The following is a 19,871-nucleotide window of genomic DNA, read 5'->3' as shown; positions in this document are numbered from 1 at the left end:
CTTTTCCGAAAAAAACGGGTTTCTGAAAATTGAGTGTTTAGCTTATAAGTCTTTGGAGGTGTGACGTCTTCTGGGAACGGCTATCTTTTTATTTCTTCGTATTCATTTTCAGATATGTTGTTACATTTGAAGTGTAACGAGTGCACATAACGAAATTGTCCATAATATTAACAATTAAATAAAACACACGGCGACAATGCTACCTTATTTTCATATCAGACAGGTATTTCTTGTAATGCCTTAAGCTTATTCGCTTGTATTAGCATAGTACGTAACCACAAGCAGAAATCTGAAAAAAATATGAAGAAATAAAAATTTTATTTAACCACATAAAATAATTAAATTTACAGATTTATTTTTCCCTAAGGAGGAATCATTATTTTAAATCTATAAGTTTAAAAGTGAGGAATGGTAGTAATAATGACGTTAATGATACAGTAAAATAATTATGCTATACATAAAAAGAAATACTAAAATTGCAAAGGTTCGAACCCATATTGTGTTGTTCTAGTACATAGCTTCCTGGCCTTTTATCTATTGCCATTCTGCAGAGAAGACACACTTCCACACTTATAAGCTAAACATTCAATTTTCAGATTTGTTTTTCGGAAAAGCTTGAGAAGTGGTCCTATTATTTGGACCAGGAACCGTGTTTAGGTCTACATGCTTAACAAGTTTTGTTCAAATCAGAGATCCTAATGTCTGACCCTGTCCTTGTTAGTACTCGCAATAGAAAGAATAAAAACAAACAAAATATAAAGATCACAGACATTCTGTATATCCATATACGGTATTTTAATTATGGTCCTCGTGCATATACAATAGATAATAGGTCATTCCATTTTAGTTCAGGCAGGAGTTGACCCTCACGATGCTAGATTTTGATTTTCGAGGAGTGAGTTTGTTTTTAACTAATATGAAGCTCTGTCGTTTTTTTAAAAAATTCATTTTTAATGATTTTATACTAGTTTTAAAATCATGAACACATTGGAAAATCTATTTACTTGAACACTCGTATCTTGGAAAGGGGTTGTGGCATGTTGTCATTACGCAGCTACACAAGAAATATCAGATGATGCCCTGTATTATCTGATAACCAATGTCAAGTAGCCCATATGCTTTGTACAGGTAGTGCACCAAAGTTTTCACATGACTTTTATCTTAAATGAAAAATTACCTTTATCAAATGCCATTCAGTAGAACAAGGGTATGAGTAAAATATATGGAAAAATGGGCAAAATTGTATAGATATATTTTGAACTATTCAACTTTCGACATTTGAAAACTTGAGCAGAGTACAAGTACAAAGTACAAAAGATGCTTAAATAAAAAAACACTATGAACTATTATTTCCTGCTCTTTACCTATGAAATGAAACAAATGTAATCTCCATATTACAGTTTGAGATACACAATTTGAAAACTATAAAATCTTTCTTCTATCTCTACATGGTGAGTCATAAGTTTCCATACAAATGGTGAAAGTGGTGACTAATGTTTATTTTATTTGTACAAATGGTATCGTATGATGCAACAGAATAATGTCAATCCGTTCTTCATTAGCGGCATTTCTTTTCAATTGGTCACCGCTTTCACCATTTGTATGGATACTTATGACATCTTGCATTTGTCTCATTCTCTTTATTTATTTTCTTCTTGTATAAAAGAATACTTACTCTAATATCATATAGTTGAATAGGTGGCTACTAAAGGGATTCTCTGCTCTAAATAATCCATTCACCAGATTAAAATCTTCAAAATATCTGAGATCTTTTCTTAAATTTTCACAACTGATATTACTAATATTCAAAGAATGCTAGTTACATTAATTATTTGTTGTCACATTCATCTTTATAAGCTGAAATCAAAACTAAAAGCGATATGAATATATAAATTCAGTGATTTGGTCTTATTTTATGCGTTTATCGTAAGCTATCATCAGTGCCATAACTATGGAGGTGTAATGGGTGCACAGGTATATGATGTAACTTACACAGAAATTATAGATCTAAATCAGAATTTTACACTTAAATTCATGAGGTTGACTTATAGTATATGCCAGTTTGTACAGTAGATATTGATATAAGTTGGCATCACAAAAATGAAAAACTTCTAATGTAAACTATGTTAATGTGGTAATGTTATTTTGTTAAATACTTGTATTGATATACTTAATCAGCCATTTAACTGTGCCTTATTAATGATGATACATAATCTCTTGACTTAAAAATCTATAAATTAATGAAGAGCATCATGATAATATTTGATAAATAATGTAGAATATTTTCTATATTATTCTAATCTGTTTAAATGAGCTGAGAATGGTCAGATATTTGACCAAATTACATTTCTTTTTATTAAAAATGTTGCCTAGCTAAATTAAATAGTTGTTTAATTAATTTATTTATTAATATATTGACATTATTATTTATTGATAATCTTCATTTCGTGTTTGGTTTTAGATTCAAATAAAAAATCCCAATGAGTATAAAAAGCAACCTCAATGAGTGTAATAAGCATTTTGCATTTCTTTCGTAATACTTCGCATTACCTTCGGTTGATCAATATTCAAATTTCTCCACGGACCACCGGTTGCCGACCGTTGCTTTAGATAGTCATAGAAAACAACTCACAAAATATATCATGAGTGAACCATAATCACAGACAAAAACATCAAAGCACAACAGACCAGACATCAGACTACAGACAAACAAAAGGAAATCATATACATCATAGATATAGCTGTTTCAAACATTCACAACATACAAAATACATATACTGAAAAAATTAGCAAATATTCAGAACTCATCCATGAAATAAAGAATGGATAAGGTACTTCTACCAACAGTCCTTTCTTGCACAGGCATCATACGACATATATTACATAAAAGTTTTGAAATACAGTAAGACCCCGCTTAACGCTGATTTGATATAACGTGGTCTGCTCAAAGCCTAAAAAATGCTCAAAATTTACACTGATTTAAATTATCGCAGAATTTCATTGTTTTGTATATAATACAATTATTTGCAAACACAAACCAATCAGCAAAAGGCGGCAAAAAGGTGTACTTTCTTTAAATCTATATTTGTTTGATGCAATTTTGGAAAAAATATATCATCATGGATGCCATAGAAAATATCGCCTTCTCTTGGGAAAAATTAACTGATAAATGCACGAATAAAGTGTGGAAGAAGTTATGGGCTAAAGGTATCCAAGAATTCTCAGTGAGAAGAGCCTATCGCTGTATTGTTAGGTTGACCAAACTCAACCTAATCGATATAGCAGGCCTAGGAGATATAGATGGACAAGCAGGATATTGAGGAGTTACAGCAAGTTTCTGGTGAGAGCCCTACCAATTCAACCTTCAAGAACTGGCAGAACATGGGATTTGAGTGGAACTGGAAAATAGAGATTCTAAAAACAAAGAACCGAAAAAATTTCTTTACATAATAAATATTAAAAGTTTGGTAAGATAACCAAAATCGTTGATCAAATTATAGCGAATGATCCAGATTTTTTCAAAAGAGTGCAAAAGCAAAACGAGGCATTTTGAATGTGATCTTCTGTTACCAACATTTGCTTAAGGAAAGAAAAAAGCAACAAATGAAACTTCACAACTTTATTGCAAAAGAACAAGAATTTCAGAAGAGCCAGAACCTTCGCAAAAAATGAACTTTACATTTCTGTGTGCATATGTTTATGTGTTATTTAACATATATTATACAAATTAATATAAAAATAACTTTAATTTTAAGTAAAATTTGTTTANCAAAAAAAATTTTTTAACATTGAGATTTATCGGATCTTACAAATTATAAAATTTTTAAATAAACATTCCCATATTTTATAAGTGGTTTCAATTGATATTTTTCTGAATAAATGAATAAACAAAAAACAATACATAACTTTCTAACAAAACGTAAAACACACTTAAAATTAAAAAAAAATTGAAAATGTTAAACATTCCAATACTTTCTTCATTTTTTTTTTCGTTAAATTATAAAATATAATTCGTGGAATGAATTAAAATCTAACTTAATATATTCAATCAAAAACTTCCCTTTAGGAAGAGGATAAATTCAATGAAAAACATAATAAAAACACAATGGAAAAGTTAAGATTGATTTTGTTACAGTGCAAACTGCTAAAAATGCAGTGATAAAACAGGTATTGTACTTTATAAACAAAATTATTTTGATTAGTTATATCGTATATGAGTACAAATTTTTAACAAAATTTATCATCTGCACATACATCCTATCACAAAACAAAACACAGATTTTCATTCAATTTAATCTTGAGCGTACTTTCATTCCATCTCGAATCAATTTAGTTTCTCCGTGCTTGAGGGTGAAAAATGAGTCTGGTCGTAAGTTATTTCTTTCCAAACTCTCTCGCAACTTTATTGGTGGATCTAAATAATACTGGAAAATATATATAATAAATTCAAAATTATAATATAAAATTAACATCAACATTTTGATATAAAAGTAATTTCTTATATATGAATATTTATAAAATTATTTTTAATAACTGCATGTACCGTATGAATAACATATTACTATATATGAAAGGTATAGGATCAAAATGTACCATATATATTCTTTGATAAACTGAATTAACCACATGGGCCCACATATTAAATCAATCTGTACTAAATGACACTATTGTGAATAATTTGTTTTGACCATACACCATATTACATAAATGGCAAAAATTGAGACTAATTTAATGAATTTAATGCATATATGTTTTCCAAAGTTATCATTTGCATAAGAAAAAGCTGCTGCTTGAGAAACAAAGAATTGGTATCTTTTGTTTCTCAGGCATGAAGCAATTTCTTATCATATGATCACTCATTTTCTGTTTGAGTGGGACATCAAAAGCATATGAATCTTTGAATCTCACTAATGTTTTTGGTCTTATTGAAAAAGAGGTATGGCACCAGGAAATTCTAGAAATATCAAAATACTATACTGCTATCATTGAGAAATTTGGAACTTGGTCAATTGGACCAAGAATAGAATTTGTATGATTGGAACACATCCAAGGTTAGAGTAGCAGATGCATCAGAATTTGCACTTCTCTATTTTTGATAGCAATAGTAGTATTGACAAAGAACCAACAAAAGAACATTCTCATGTCATTCGGCAACCAGCATATAACATTGACACCTGTCCTGCAAAAACTATTGTTTGCGATGGAAGGACACCTAACCTAACCTAACCTAGACAAAGAAACATGCAGTCAGCCAAAAAGATATTTGATATTGACAGTGTTTTACACAATGAAGATCATTATTTAAAATACTATATTGACATTTTCAAAGAAATTAGGATTAACTAGTTAGCAAAACATCATACACAACCAAGCCCTCATTTTATGCACTTCTGGGTATGCACAATTTCAAAATTTTGTATAATTCTGTATACGTAAACACATCTATAACAAGTCCAATTACAGAATATCAAATAAAACAGAGCTAGAAGATTTTGCAATTTTCCAAAAACTTGAGATTTTTGCATATGGGATGTTTTGATCCCAGACAAATCATATACACAGTACAACACATCTGTGCTTATGTGTTTCCAGAATTTTCTTGCAATGTTTTGGTAAAAAAAAATGTAAATATATTAATTACTAAATTAATGGTCAATTTTCATATTTTTGATATTTAAGTAACTTTTAATGTTTATTGGCAATTTCAACAGGAAAATCATTATGCATAACCAAAGGAGATAAATAGTAAAAAAATCAAAGAAATAGCTATGAGGCTTTTTAGAGTAAAACTCCAATTTGGAAAAAACTAAAACATTAAATAAAAAATACAACTCATTAAATTAATTAAAATCTACTAATACTGTTACTAGACAGGGAAAAAGTTAGAAAGTTCAAAAAATATAAGAAGAAACAAATTGCAAAATTTCAACAAAATTCTAGAATGTTCCACAAGAATATATAAATGGTACTTCTGTGCAGAATGAGCACCAAGTTATTTTACAGTTAGAAATCAACAAGAGGCAAAATAATGCAATATTGTAAAAAATTTATTGAGTTGTTAAATAAAAGTTTTAAATGAATAAAGTTTTGATTCAATAAAAAGAAAATACCACTGATGTAAACAAGTAAAATCATCATTAAGTCCTACACTACTTGAGATATGACACAGAAACCCATTTATCTCCTCCATTCCGTCAACTTTTAACCATCAAAATTTAATAACATCAATCCCCCTAATACACAAACCTTCCTGCAAAATTTCAGAAAATTTCAACAAAAAACATTGTTTATTAAGTTTAAAAGAGGGTGAACAAAATCGTGTCCCCCAACACACATGCAAGCAAACATACATACATACAGGAAAAAAATACCCCAAATTTCTTCGCATTTCTCAATGTTTCAAATGCCTCAGAGTCCAAAAATATAAAAATCTTGAAGAGTCATTTTTTGACCAATTGCTATACTTTTCCTTTGTTACAAGGTAGCTACAAAAAGTTCTCAGAATTATGCTGAGTTAGTTAATTAAAGGTGATGAAAAAGGAAACATGTAATGCATGTCTTAGATAAACATGTCAGGAATAGAGAAATATGTTCAAACAAATCCATACTTACTGCAAAGATGACAACAGTTAGCATTCACTGAAGGTCGTGTTAATGAGACAATGTAAAACAGAGTCTAGTGAAAATGTCTGTGGAAGAACAACATGCAAATATCAAATTTTATGTGTTATTGGGGAAAAAAATCCTCTGAGACCTTGAAGATGCTTCAGGATGCCTATGTTGAATCTGAATGAAACATTGTCAAGTTTATGACTGGCAAAAATGCTTTTGAGGGACAAGAATGTATTGCCGTTGATTTGCGAAGTGGTCACCCATTGACATCAACATCTTAGGAGAAAGTGTCAGCTGTATGTGAGATTGTGAGGTCAGACAACAGCAGTCAATTGAGCAGATCACCAAGACAGCAGGAATTTCGGTTGAAAGTTGCCATTCCACCCTGCATGATCGATTGAACGTGCAATGTGTTTCTCAACATACTGCGTCATGAATGCTCACGGTGGACCTCATTCAATTTCTACCTTTTCTCCTGGTTGAAAGATGCCATCAAGGGACGCTACTTCAAGAATGCATATGAGGTTATAGGGCAGGGGTGGGCAAGCAAGAGTTCAGTGGGAGCCGAAATGTAGGTTTTGCAAAACGCATGGATGCCGCAGTTCTGTACTTTTCTATTCTGTACCGTGATTTTATTATATAATTTTCCGAGGTGGAGTGGGCAAGCAAGAGTTCAGTGGGAGCCGAAATGTAGGTTTTGCAAAATGCATGGATGCCGCAGTTCTGTACTTTTCTATTCTGTACCGTGATTTTATTATATAATATAAATATAATATAAAACAAATATTGAATTTTTTTAATAAACATATTTTCACAAAATTGTAGAAATAAAATTGTAAAAATAATAATAAAAAGCAGAAATTAACACTTTCAGCAAGAGCCGTATGTAACTCAAAAATAACCGCATTTGCCGACGTCTGTTATAGAGTATGACAGCTGCATTGCAGGCACTGTCGCAAGACGGCTTCCAAGAATGTTTTCAGTAGCTATACCAGCATTGGCAAAAGTGTGTGGCTGCCAAAGGATAATATTTTGAAGAACATGTTGCTTGATTTGTCAATTGTACAGGTACCTTTTGAGTAATAAAAGTAATAAACCAATTCCAGAAACTTTTTGAAGCTACCTTGTATGTAACAGCTGGGAAACTAAAAATTTATTTATATTTTACAAAAATATATTTTGTAATGTAAGAAAACTATTCTCTAGCTACTAAAAACTATTAAATATCTACTAAATGCCATGAAAAAATTGTTTTTGTAACCCTCTGTCAATCTGAAACTAAATTATAACAGTTTAGAATAAGAAATGTCACATAAATTTTAAGTAAAATTGTAAAATTCAAGTAATTAGAATAATATAAAAATGATACCTCATTTGCTAAAGAAAATGTTCCCCAGTGGATTGCCACAGTACATTTGCTTTGAACATCCATATGAATCATAACTGCTTCTAATGGATCTACATGCTGATATTTCATAAACCACCTGAAATATAGCATAATTCCAATATAATTGAAAATACTTCTACAGAATGAAATATTTGTTTATTTTTCATGAATTATAAATTAAAATATAAGAAAAATAGACAATATAATAATATAGTAATATTTTTGCATTATATGAAAAGTTATTTATTTATACCAGCAGTTCCAAACTAGAGTCCACAGACCAATCTCAAAGGTTTATGAGACATTTAGATTTTTAGTGAAAAATACTTAATTTTCCTAAAAATATACTGATTACAACAAGTTACATTACAGAACAGTATTTATTTTCAATATGATTAGTATATGTATAAAAGTAGTTCCTTCACAGAAAGCATTTAATCCCTGCCAGTGATGCTTATGTATCTATACTAATATTATAAAGAGGTAATGTTTGTATGTATGTTAGTTTGTATGCAGCAGGTAATCTCCGAAACTACTCATTCGATTTCAAAAATTCTTTCACCAATATTTAGAATGGAACTTCAGGGTGGACATAGGCTGTATATTATTCCGTTAAACATGGGAGATGGACAGTTCTTTACGGGAAAGGCTTACCATAAAGAATTCTGCTTCTATTTATACTATTTTAGATGCTGTTTTTTGCATTTTTGATTGTGTTTTAATAGAGTATGTCAACAGAATGTACACTAAGAAGGAATTTTTTGATATTCCCCCCGCGGGGGAGAGAGACAGGATTAAGGCTTACTGTGAAGAACTTGGCTTCTATTATACTATTTTAGATGCGGGTTTTTGCAATTTTTGCATTTTTGATTGCGTTTTAATAGGGTACGTCAACAGAATGTACAATAAGAAGGGATTTTTCGATATTCCCTCGCGGGGGAGAGAGACAGGATTAAGGCTTACCGTGAAGAACTTGGCTTCTATTATATTATTTTAGATGCGGGTTTTTGCGTGTGTGATTGCGTTTTAATAGGGTACGTCAAGAGAATGTACACTAAAAAAAAATTTTTCGAAAAATTTTCCCCCACAAGGGAAGTGTTATACATTTATAATAGATACATTTTGAGCCACAACAAGGCATGGTGGGGTCTGTTAGTTAATTAATATATATAAACTATCTATGTGCTCAGCTAATAGAAAGCAGCTTGCAGGCAGAAATAAATTTTTGACAAAGTGCATTAGGGAAGTGCCGACCTGTTACTGGAGACCCTGTGCATTATTTAATGGACCCTTTCAGATAGTATTTTAGAGAACATAGTGTTCATACATATGTACAAACACACAAATATATACTGTGTATATACATGAGTAACGTTTGTGGATTCCTATGTATAGGAGTCTGCAAATATATTTTGATTTTTGAAAATCTGTAGATTTTAGTACTTTGGGAAGAACTGATTTATACAATTGTTTGATGATTTTCATTTGTTATAACTTATATTTCATTTGTTTAGTATCATACTAATGCTATAATTATCAAAAGTAATCATTTTAAAGTTCTTTTTTTATATATTTGCTATTGGCAATATGAATTTCAGGTTTTATTCAAAACTTAAAGAGGAAAAAATAAGTCTTTTATATATTGTTAACTAAAAATATATAAACAAAGAATTTTATTTAAAACAGCTGTTTTTTGTTAATGCTGGAATAAACCTAATACCAAATGAATGAAATTATCAGCTAGCATACAAAGATAATTTTAATTAATAAGATTGCTGTGAGATTTGTCTACCAAGAATATTTTTGGATTACAGAGACTAAAATCGTCATATTAATTAAGATAATTTTAGTTTTCAAACTTACCTTGGATCATATGCTCCAATTGGAATAGCAGAAAGATCAAATGGTCCATACATGTGTCCAATTTGTTTAAAAACATCACAGTATCCTGTATCTCCAGCAAAAAAGAAACGATGTCTAGGACCTACAATTGACCAACTACCCCAAAGTACCTAAAATTGTAAATAAGACACTGATACTATATTACTAATTAATAACAGAGCAACTAATTTGTTACTAACATTAAAAATTGTTAGAGTTGTTTATTAAAAATTTAATACCACAAATCACAAAAAGTTTTGAATAAGTGTATACAAATATCAACATCTAAAATTTGATAATTATATATAAAAGCCAAATGATTGTGGAATTATGTCGCACTATATTACTTCTACTATTAATAATTAAATGCTAAGTAATTTGGCAGGATAATTATTAAATTTAGCAGGAGAAGGTGCCTAATGCCTTCTGTTGCTCTAGTGCCAAATTACTTAGCATTTAATTATTAATAGTAGTAGCAATATAGACCAATATAACCTGCAAATGTTTAATAAAAGTTTGTAATTTTAAAAGTTGTAAACTTTAATTATTTAAATTTATAACTATAAACTATTTTATTCTATCTGCTTATCAAGAAAATATATTGTCACCAAATACATATGAATTTGCCATACAAGATTAGGTTATAAATACAAAAAATTATAGAAAGCACATTTTAAAAAACACAACATTTACAGACAACACTTGTACAAAATGTCACATCATGGATGAGACTATACATCATACTGGGCTGCAAGCTTTTAGCAAATTGATTAATTAAATCAGCATATCCAAATAGCAAAAATAATACAACAAAAGCTTACATACATACACAAACTTTTACACATCCAGGAACCACACTACAACTACATACTTTAAATCAGCAGTCAGCAACCTTTCTCACCTCACGGACCATTAAAGTCACAATTTTGAATCCCGAGGACCATTATCATGAATTTTTTAAACAATACAAAATCCGTAGAATAATGATCACAAAAGTTCAATTTTACTATATTAATATGAAACTCACATGTTTAATTATAACAAATTAATGCAAGCTTAAAGTTCATTGCTGCTTGTTTGAAACAAGTTTATGGATTCTTAGCACTTTTCCACAAAGGACAACAATTGCACTCACAATATTGTTTATTGTTCATTATTTATTGATAACAGTCACTTCGTTTTTGGTTTTAGATTCAAATAAAAAATCCCAATGAGTATAAAAAGCAACCTCAATGAGTGTAATAAGCATTTTGCATTTCTTTCGTAATACTTCGCATTACCTTCGGTTGATCAATATTCAAATTTCTCCACGGACCACCGGTTGCCGACCGTTGCTTTAGATAGTCATAGAAAACAACTCACAAAATATATCATGAGTGAACCATAATCACAGACAAAAACATCAAAGCACAACAGACCAGACATCAGACTACAGACAAACAAAAGGAAATCATATACATCATAGATATAGCTGTTTCAAACATTCACAACATACAAAATACATATACTGAAAAAATTAGCAAATATTCAGAACTCATCCATGAAATAAAGAATGGATAAGGTACTTCTACCAACAGTCCTTTCTTGCACAGGCATCATACGACATATATTACATAAAAGTTTTGAAATACAGTAAGACCCCGCTTAACGCTGATTTGATATAACGTGGTCTGCTCAAAGCCTAAAAAATGCTCAAAATTTACACTGATTTAAATTATCGCAGAATTTCATTGTTTTGTATATAATACAATTATTTGCAAACACAAACCAATCAGCAAAAGGCGGCAAAAAGGTGTACTTTCTTTAAATCTATATTTGTTTGATGCAATTTTGGAAAAAATATATCATCATGGATGCCATAGAAAATATCGCCTTCTCTTGGGAAAAATTAACTGATAAATGCACGAATAAAGTGTGGAAGAAGTTATGGGCTAAAGGTATCCAAGAATTCTCAGTGAGAAGAGCCTATCGCTGTATTGTTAGGTTGACCAAACTCAACCTAATCGATATAGCAGGCCTAGGAGATATAGATGGACAAGCAGGATATTGAGGAGTTACAGCAAGTTTCTGGTGAGAGCCCTACCAATTCAACCTTCAAGAACTGGCAGAACATGGGATTTGAGTGGAACTGGAAAATAGAGATTCTAAAAACAAAGAACCGAAAAAATTTCTTTACATAATAAATATTAAAAGTTTGGTAAGATAACCAAAATCGTTGATCAAATTATAGCGAATGATCCAGATTTTTTCAAAAGAGTGCAAAAGCAAAACGAGGCATTTTGAATGTGATCTTCTGTTACCAACATTTGCTTAAGGAAAGAAAAAAGCAACAAATGAAACTTCACAACTTTATTGCAAAAGAACAAGAATTTCAGAAGAGCCAGAACCTTCGCAAAAAATGAACTTTACATTTCTGTGTGCATATGTTTATGTGTTATTTAACATATATTATACAAATTAATATAAAAATAACTTTAATTTTAAGTAAAATTTGCTTATTTTTTATTGCATGTTCCCCTATCCCTATTTACTCTATGTTAAAGTGACCTCATTTAACGCTGTTTTGCTTAGTGCTTTGTTATCTAGGCATTGTCATCTTAGCGCTTTGTTATCTAGCGTTACCATCATAATAATCATATTCAACCAATAATCATAATTACCATCTTTAATTTTTACATTTTTGCTACTTCTTTTTGAATATCTTTTACTTGTTTTATTCAATCAATAATTTAATATTATAAAAGACAGATAACTAATACAGGTATACCTCACCTTACATCAGTAATTGGTTCCAGGAGAGGCGACTTAAGTCGAATTTACTTGTCTCCAAATTTATTTGTCACTAGGCTAAACCACAAATAATCATTCCCAGTTCTGTATTTTATTTGTAAATGCATTTTTAATAATATATGGTTAATATATAATAAGAATCTATTTTAAGCTTATAAACAAATAAATTTTAGTTTTTAATATAGTACAGAAAAAAGTAATCTAAATTTACGAATACATGTATTCGTAAATTTAGCGTAATGTATTCGTAAAACATGTACATACTTGTAAATGTACATGTTTACAATTTGGCGATGTTTACAGTATTATGGACTCTTTATTTGTGAATGTGGTTTGCTGTAAGACATTATAAAATAAGATGATTTTGTAAGGTTAAATAACAAATACAGTTATTAAAATTATTTTGCAATAGTAGAAAATAAACTACTTTATGCTAAATTTACCAATATCATGTGGTGCTGACAACGATGCCAAATGCCAATATTGAGCTCTTAAAGACCGCTAAATAAAACAACGCAGAGTCACAGATGTTTTCATATTTTGTTCTCTAGGATTTATGATGATTATTATTACATTTACTGTGAATGTACATATTTTAATATGATTTTATGTACTTTTAATGCTTTTCTAGTGATATTATGACTTAAATATTTGTGGCAGACAGACAAAGTTGAATAAAATGACTTAAACTTGATTTTTATTTTTCCATGTATTTTTTTGACAAATGACGTATAATCGAGAATGACTTAACTCAAAATGACGTAACCCAAGGTATACCTGTACATTCATTTTAAATAGTAGTGAATTATAGTTAAAATACAAAAAATAAACATTTTTTATGTTTTTATTTTTATTTAGAAATAGTTAAAAATAGTTAAAAATTGTTAGAGGTAGATATTTAAAATTTCATTACATTTGATATCAAAACAGAAATTAAATCAAATTCCAGCAAGAAACATGAAAGATTTACCAATAAATAAACAAACATGTTCAACAGCTTTCAGCTATCATTGTCAGATTATTAAGCACCAGTGTCCGAAAATAGAACATAACATCAAACATTGATCTTTAAATGACGAAGTGCCATATAATTGGCAATTGCTGTAAGAATGTCGAAAATTAAAACAGAACTTCAAATAATGATCTCCAGGTGTGATGTAGTGTCTTTAAAATGAATCTTCACAATTTTCTTATAACCTTGACATACATTTCTAATATTTTAAAGTGTTTGAGGAATGAAAGCCTCTACTTCCAGAGATTTACACCATACCCTTTACTGCCAGGAGTTTATACCATCCCTGTCACAGATAACACATGTAACTGATAGTTGGAATATATTGGCATCACTACCCACCATCTAGGCCAATGTTTGAAGAAACACCTAATGTCTATAAATAAAGAATATAACACCACCACCTTAGCCCCGTAGCCATAGAACACTAGATTCAAATGCACTTACAGAAAGCCCAACTTCTACACCCAACCAGAGAGCTTCCATTCCTCAAACACCTCAAAATATTGGAATATATAGAATTTAAATAAAGCCTATAAGAAAAATATGGTAATTATTTTAAAGATACTAACACCCTGCATCAGGCCTGGAGATCATTATTTAAGAATCATTTTTAATTTTCTACATCACTATGGCAACAACCAATCAGATGGCCTTCACCATCATGTAAAGATTGATGTTTGATGTAATGTTCTACTTTCAAACATTGATGCTTAATTCGATGATGATAGCTAAAAGCTGTTGAAAGCATTTGTTTATTGGTAAATCTTACATGTTTCTTACTGAAATTTAATATAATTTCTGTTTAGTTTATAATTATCCAGTTTTCTGTGGTAGTTGTATCATATTTATTATCTACTCTGATTTATTTATAGCAGATACTTTCAAAGCATATAAATACATTATAATGAAACTATTTATTTTCTAAATAAATTTTTTAAAATTTCCCATATAATTAATTTCATATGTAGAAAATTCTTGAAGGAATAAACATAGAAAAAAGGTAAATTCAAAATGATTGGATTTTTCAAAATCTGCCAAATTATATCTATGACGCAGAGATAAAATAGAAGAATGTTTCTATTTGTGAAGTAGAATTCTGATCTACTTGTCTGGTAGTAATTGTGAATACGTTATGATACAGAATTTCTATCAAAAATTTTTTCAAACAATGTTAATTAAATTCATTGTACTTAAATTAAAATGAATAACTATATAAATATTACAAATTACAAGAATAAAATTCTTAACTAATACTCTATTCTTATAAAAAACTTCCTTAAAAACCAAGCAAAATTAATAACAAAAAAATTTGATTAAATTTAAAACTTTAAATTCATAATTTAAGAACTATACAACAATTTAAAATATCTGAAATTGATACAAGAAAAAGATATTGAAATACTAATTAATCTCACTTCAAACAATTTGGAAAATATATTAATGTTTGAAGATCTTGTTGCTTTTCAATCTTAGCACACAAATAGTTTAAAGGAGAATTTTTTCAATTGTTACTTTTGATTCACTTCAATACTTTTGATATTAATTATTATTGAAATTATTCATTAACAATCTATCATATATAAATTAATTCTTGAAATAATAGGAAATTTTAAAAATTACTATCATCCAAATCTTAATAACACACTCCTTTAAGTTTCCTACGTCTGTAAACTAACTTCACAAAACTAATAATTTTTTTCATTTCTATACAAAGCGTAAATACATACCTTATTATCATCTGTAATAGTACGTTTACACCAATGTTGTGCAGGAGTGAAAATAAATGAAACATCATTATTCTCTCCAATAGTATTTTCTTCCCACCAATCTAATTCTACTACATTTTCACAGCCTACTTGCTGCATCCAAGTAAGTAAACCCAAAGGAACAAACCATCTTAATTCTGAGCCAAATCTTTAAATAAATAAATAACACTAAATAACAAATTCTATTATTAATAAAAATAATATAATAATTACCTACTTTAATACAGTCATTGACAACAAAGTTATGCACCCAAATAGAATTGTCCAATTAATGTAAAACTTGTCACATACAGATATGTAAATGATAACAGTTGTGACCTGATTGCACACAACAGACAACAGAATGTCTTAAATTTGCTACTCCAGTATCCTATAAAAAGAGTTGCAGAAGCTCAGTACTCAGAATTTTCAGTGTACTTGTTTGGAGGGAGGTTTTCAAATGCCAGACATGACATTACATACAATTGATTGATTTTGACAAAGGCCATGTCAGCAAGCTAAGAAAAGTAGGATAACACTTTACCAAACTGTCCACCATTTAGAACATTCTGACTTGACTATGAGGAGGTTTTGAGATGATGAATATGCAAGGGGGCAAATTTATATAAAAGGCAGGCTCTGGATATCCAGAAAGAAACCAGCAGAGATGATCATCTGATTATGAAACAAACACAAACAGATGCAAGCTTTGCTACAAAACTCTGTCTCTTCCCATACCATTAACAGATGATTAGCAAAAACAAATTTGCATGCATGTTGAATGTTGCATGAGCTGTCATTAGCATCCCATTATCATCAGCTCCATTTACAATGGTGTTGTGACAGAAAAGCATGGATTGCTATGGACTGGCAATGTATTGTCTTTAGCAATAAATCCTGATTCAGTTAGAGAAAAGATGACGACTATGTCAGTGTATAAAGAATCACTTTGAGTGCTTCACTCCCACCTTTATTGTTGAGCAGCACACTGTCTGCACTGCTGGTATGTTAGTCTGAAAAGCTGTTTTGTGTGACAATCAGTCACCTCTAGCAGTGGTGTAAGGAACATTGATGGCAAAATGGTATGTTTATGAAATCCTGCACTCTCATGTTGCTTTCATGGCAGGACTACAAATAACCAGTATCCAGTATGATTATGGTTGGCTGCATATAGCCAGAATTTCCCAGAAATATCTTGTCTTGTTGCCACACTTTCCAGTTTCCAGATTTGTTGCCCATTAGGTATTTGTGGAATTGGAAGCAGCAGCTGCATCATCATTAGGCAACTCTGTCATAGGAGAGTATTTCTATACCTCCATGCCTGAACATATTTGCTGCATGCATTCAGACAAGTTAAGATCCTACAAGGCACTAAATGTTCCTTTAAACTGTATCATTGTTCCATAAGAAATTGTCTCTTTCCTATTATATTACAATCACTTATTACTATTGTTATTACATTCACACTAATAAAGTTTGTTTTCAATTCCAACAACTTCTGGTGTGTAACATTTTTGTCAATGAGTGTATGATTCTAAGCAATTCTGAGTAAAAAATTTTTAAAGCAATATCTGAATAAATTACAAAATTTAAAGCAATTTTTATTATATAACTTCAAAAATCAAAAGCTTTCATTTTTTGTTTGCACAAACTTTGAAAAATCTTATACATAAAAATATAATAATAAAATAGACTAATAAACTGAGATTTAATGTTATTTCAACCTATATAAATGTTAATAATCTTACAATATTTTCTTAAGACAGACAATATATTTATATTTTAATTGTTTTATCTGATATCATTACAATTTATTTGATTCATTTTAAAAAATAATTATTCAAATATACTAGTGTCCTAATTGGAAGTGCAAAACTCATTTTTTGAAATTTGATGTGTATACAAACATATACAGTATACTGTTTATATATATGTATATGATCATAATTAAGTGCAGATGTACTTAATTATGATCATATATATAAACAGTATATATGTTTGTATAAATATATATATCCAGACAGCATTGAACAGCATTGAATAGGGATTGCCTTATTCCAATCCTTATTCAATGCTGTCTGGAAAGACAAGTTGTAAACACCATCTAATATGTGGAAGTAATCAATCTTGCAGAAAAATGGTCAATGCAAGACATTGCCATTGTAGTATCATTCATATCAATACTCTTGGTACTTGGCACAATTTCTTAAGGTGTTGGAACTCTTAAACAGTACTTGTAACACTGGTATTATTTTTAATCTAAATATATAAAATTACTTGTCCTGACTGACTGACTGATTCATCATCACCCAGAACAAACTGCTGAACCTAAAGAGGTGAAATTTGGTACACAGTTAGGGTATGTCATGAAAACGTACACTAATAAGGGATTTTTCGAATTTCCCCCGCGGGGGGGAGAGGAAGAGGATTAAGGCTTAAGCGGAATAACCGCTTCTAGTGTACTATTTTAGATGCGATTTTTTGTTTTTATCTGCATTTTAGTAGGGCATGCCATGGGAATGCACACCAAGAAGGGATTTTTCGAAATTCCCCCACGGGGGAGAGGGAGAGGATTAAGGCTTAACTGGAAGAACAGCTTCTACTATACTATTTTAGATGTGATTTTTTGTTTTCAACTACATTTAGTGTTCATTGAGTACTTAGGTGCATTAAATTAATAACATTTCAGACATTGTTTATAAATATTTTTATGTATTTCAATTTTAAAAATGTTCGAACCGTTTTAAATTTGAATTTGTTATTGCGTATTGTTTCGATTATAGAACAATTGTTAACATTCCAGAAAATTGATTAAATTGAAAACAGTTCGTTTGATTCTCGGCAATTCTCATCATTCTCAGCAGTAGGTGTTATATAATAATTACTATGGTTGTTGAAATACTGAATATAAATGGGGTTTGCTAGCAAAATTCTCACAGGCAAAGCCGCAGGTAATAGCTAGTCAACTTCATAAAATATAAAACAACTCAACAAGAAAAGCACATTTCAGCATGGTTATGATTGTTATTTTATCCTTATAATACATTATTCTATACTTATAATTAGACTGCAATTTTCAAACTGTAGGCTTACACATTTCCACAGTCATCTCATCTGTCTGTCCTTCATTAATCTTGAGAATGGAGTTAGATAGATGAAAATTGAGACCAGACATGGAAAGCTTAGGGACTAGAAGCCCCAATTAACCATCTATGAACTTCTGATCTGGACTGGAAGTTACATTATTTTTTAAATTAAAAAATGATTAAAAATTGTATCTCAACATTGTGATGACGACACAATAAATAATTGCTTGCTAACAAATACATTTCAATTCCTCACAGATATAAAAAATATAGTTTAATAATAATAATGTTAAAATACATATATTAAATAGAATTTCTAACAAGCATTTTTTCATTTTTACTCTGAATTAGATTAATCTATTTTAATGCATAACAAAATTGTATTTTTATTTTAATTGTTTAACTAAAAAGAATTATTATTATATATATTTACATACAATAAAAAACAATCTCATTCTTAAAAGGTATTGCAACAAATTGTAACTTTTTTCTTTGTCAAATATACCCTTTGTATACATATGCTTTGGAAAAGAAACAATACTAACCTAAGTAGAAAATACTATTAAAGTATATATGTACAATCATTTAACAATTACTTAATAAATTAAGTAATTGCTAAGTGATTAGGAATAATTGACAATTATTTTTTATTTGAATTCTTACTTTCATAAATGTTAAGTAGATTGCAACAGATCATTATGACTAAAAGGGCTACATATTCTATTTCTTCAAAATATACTGTACCTTTAATATTATAAAAGTTTCAAATATGAGAATATAGATTTCTATTTGGATGATGTGCATTTTGTTAATCAATAAAAGCTTTATTTAATGTTGTTTATATTTCCTAAATTAGATAATAAAACAAGAATTAATCTCTTACCTTGAATTTAATTGCACAACTGTATTTAAGTCTAAATGATCATAATGGGTGTGGCTGATAACTACAGCATGAATAACTGGCAATTCAAAAACAGAACAAGGTATATCTCTATATCTTTTTGGACCAACAACTTGACTGGGAGATGCTCTTTCACTAAATATAGGATCTGTTAAAATATTTATACTATCCAGTTGCACCAATACTGTTGCATGTCCAAGCCAAGTAACTCTAACACCATCTTCAGGAGGCACAATATAATCAGTAAATCTAGGTTTTACAATAGGCAAAACAAGATCTAATTCCTAAGATTAAAAGAAACGAAAAGCTTGTTCAACTACAAACATTAAAAATAATAAATAAAAACATGAATACTTCTTATAAAATTAGGTTAAGGTTAAATTTTTCAAATGCATCACAATGTACGTGATAGTCATGACATTAAACTAAATAAAATTTGACTTAAATAATTTAC

General features: G+C 29.6%; 1 protein-coding gene across 2 annotated transcripts in view; it reads right to left on the bottom strand.

Moving 5' to 3' along the window:
• Positions 1-4,119: 4,119 nt before the first annotated feature.
• The window catches only part of LOC111613185 (N-acyl-phosphatidylethanolamine-hydrolyzing phospholipase D-like), a 45,978-nt gene continuing 30,226 nt past the window's right edge, over positions 4,120-19,871 (bottom strand). For both annotated transcript variants that reach the window (XM_023354532.1, XM_023354533.1), the window contains 5 exons: positions 19,400-19,701; positions 15,413-15,599; positions 9,863-10,011; positions 7,982-8,096; positions 4,120-4,424 (listed from right to left, as the gene is read on the bottom strand). In XM_023354532.1, the coding sequence (XP_023210300.1) occupies positions 4,287-4,424; positions 7,982-8,096; positions 9,863-10,011; positions 15,413-15,599; positions 19,400-19,701 (891 nt within the window). In that variant the 3' untranslated portion in view covers positions 4,120-4,286. The remainder of the gene's footprint in view (positions 4,425-7,981; positions 8,097-9,862; positions 10,012-15,412; positions 15,600-19,399; positions 19,702-19,871) is intronic.

Source organism: Centruroides sculpturatus, unplaced genomic scaffold (genome assembly GCF_000671375.1).
Source record: "Centruroides sculpturatus isolate CEXI.00-Female unplaced genomic scaffold, Cexi_2.0 scaffold1858, whole genome shotgun sequence".
NCBI lineage: Eukaryota > Metazoa > Arthropoda > Arachnida > Scorpiones > Buthidae > Centruroides > Centruroides sculpturatus.
This window is presented reverse-complemented; position numbering and strand designations above follow the sequence as displayed.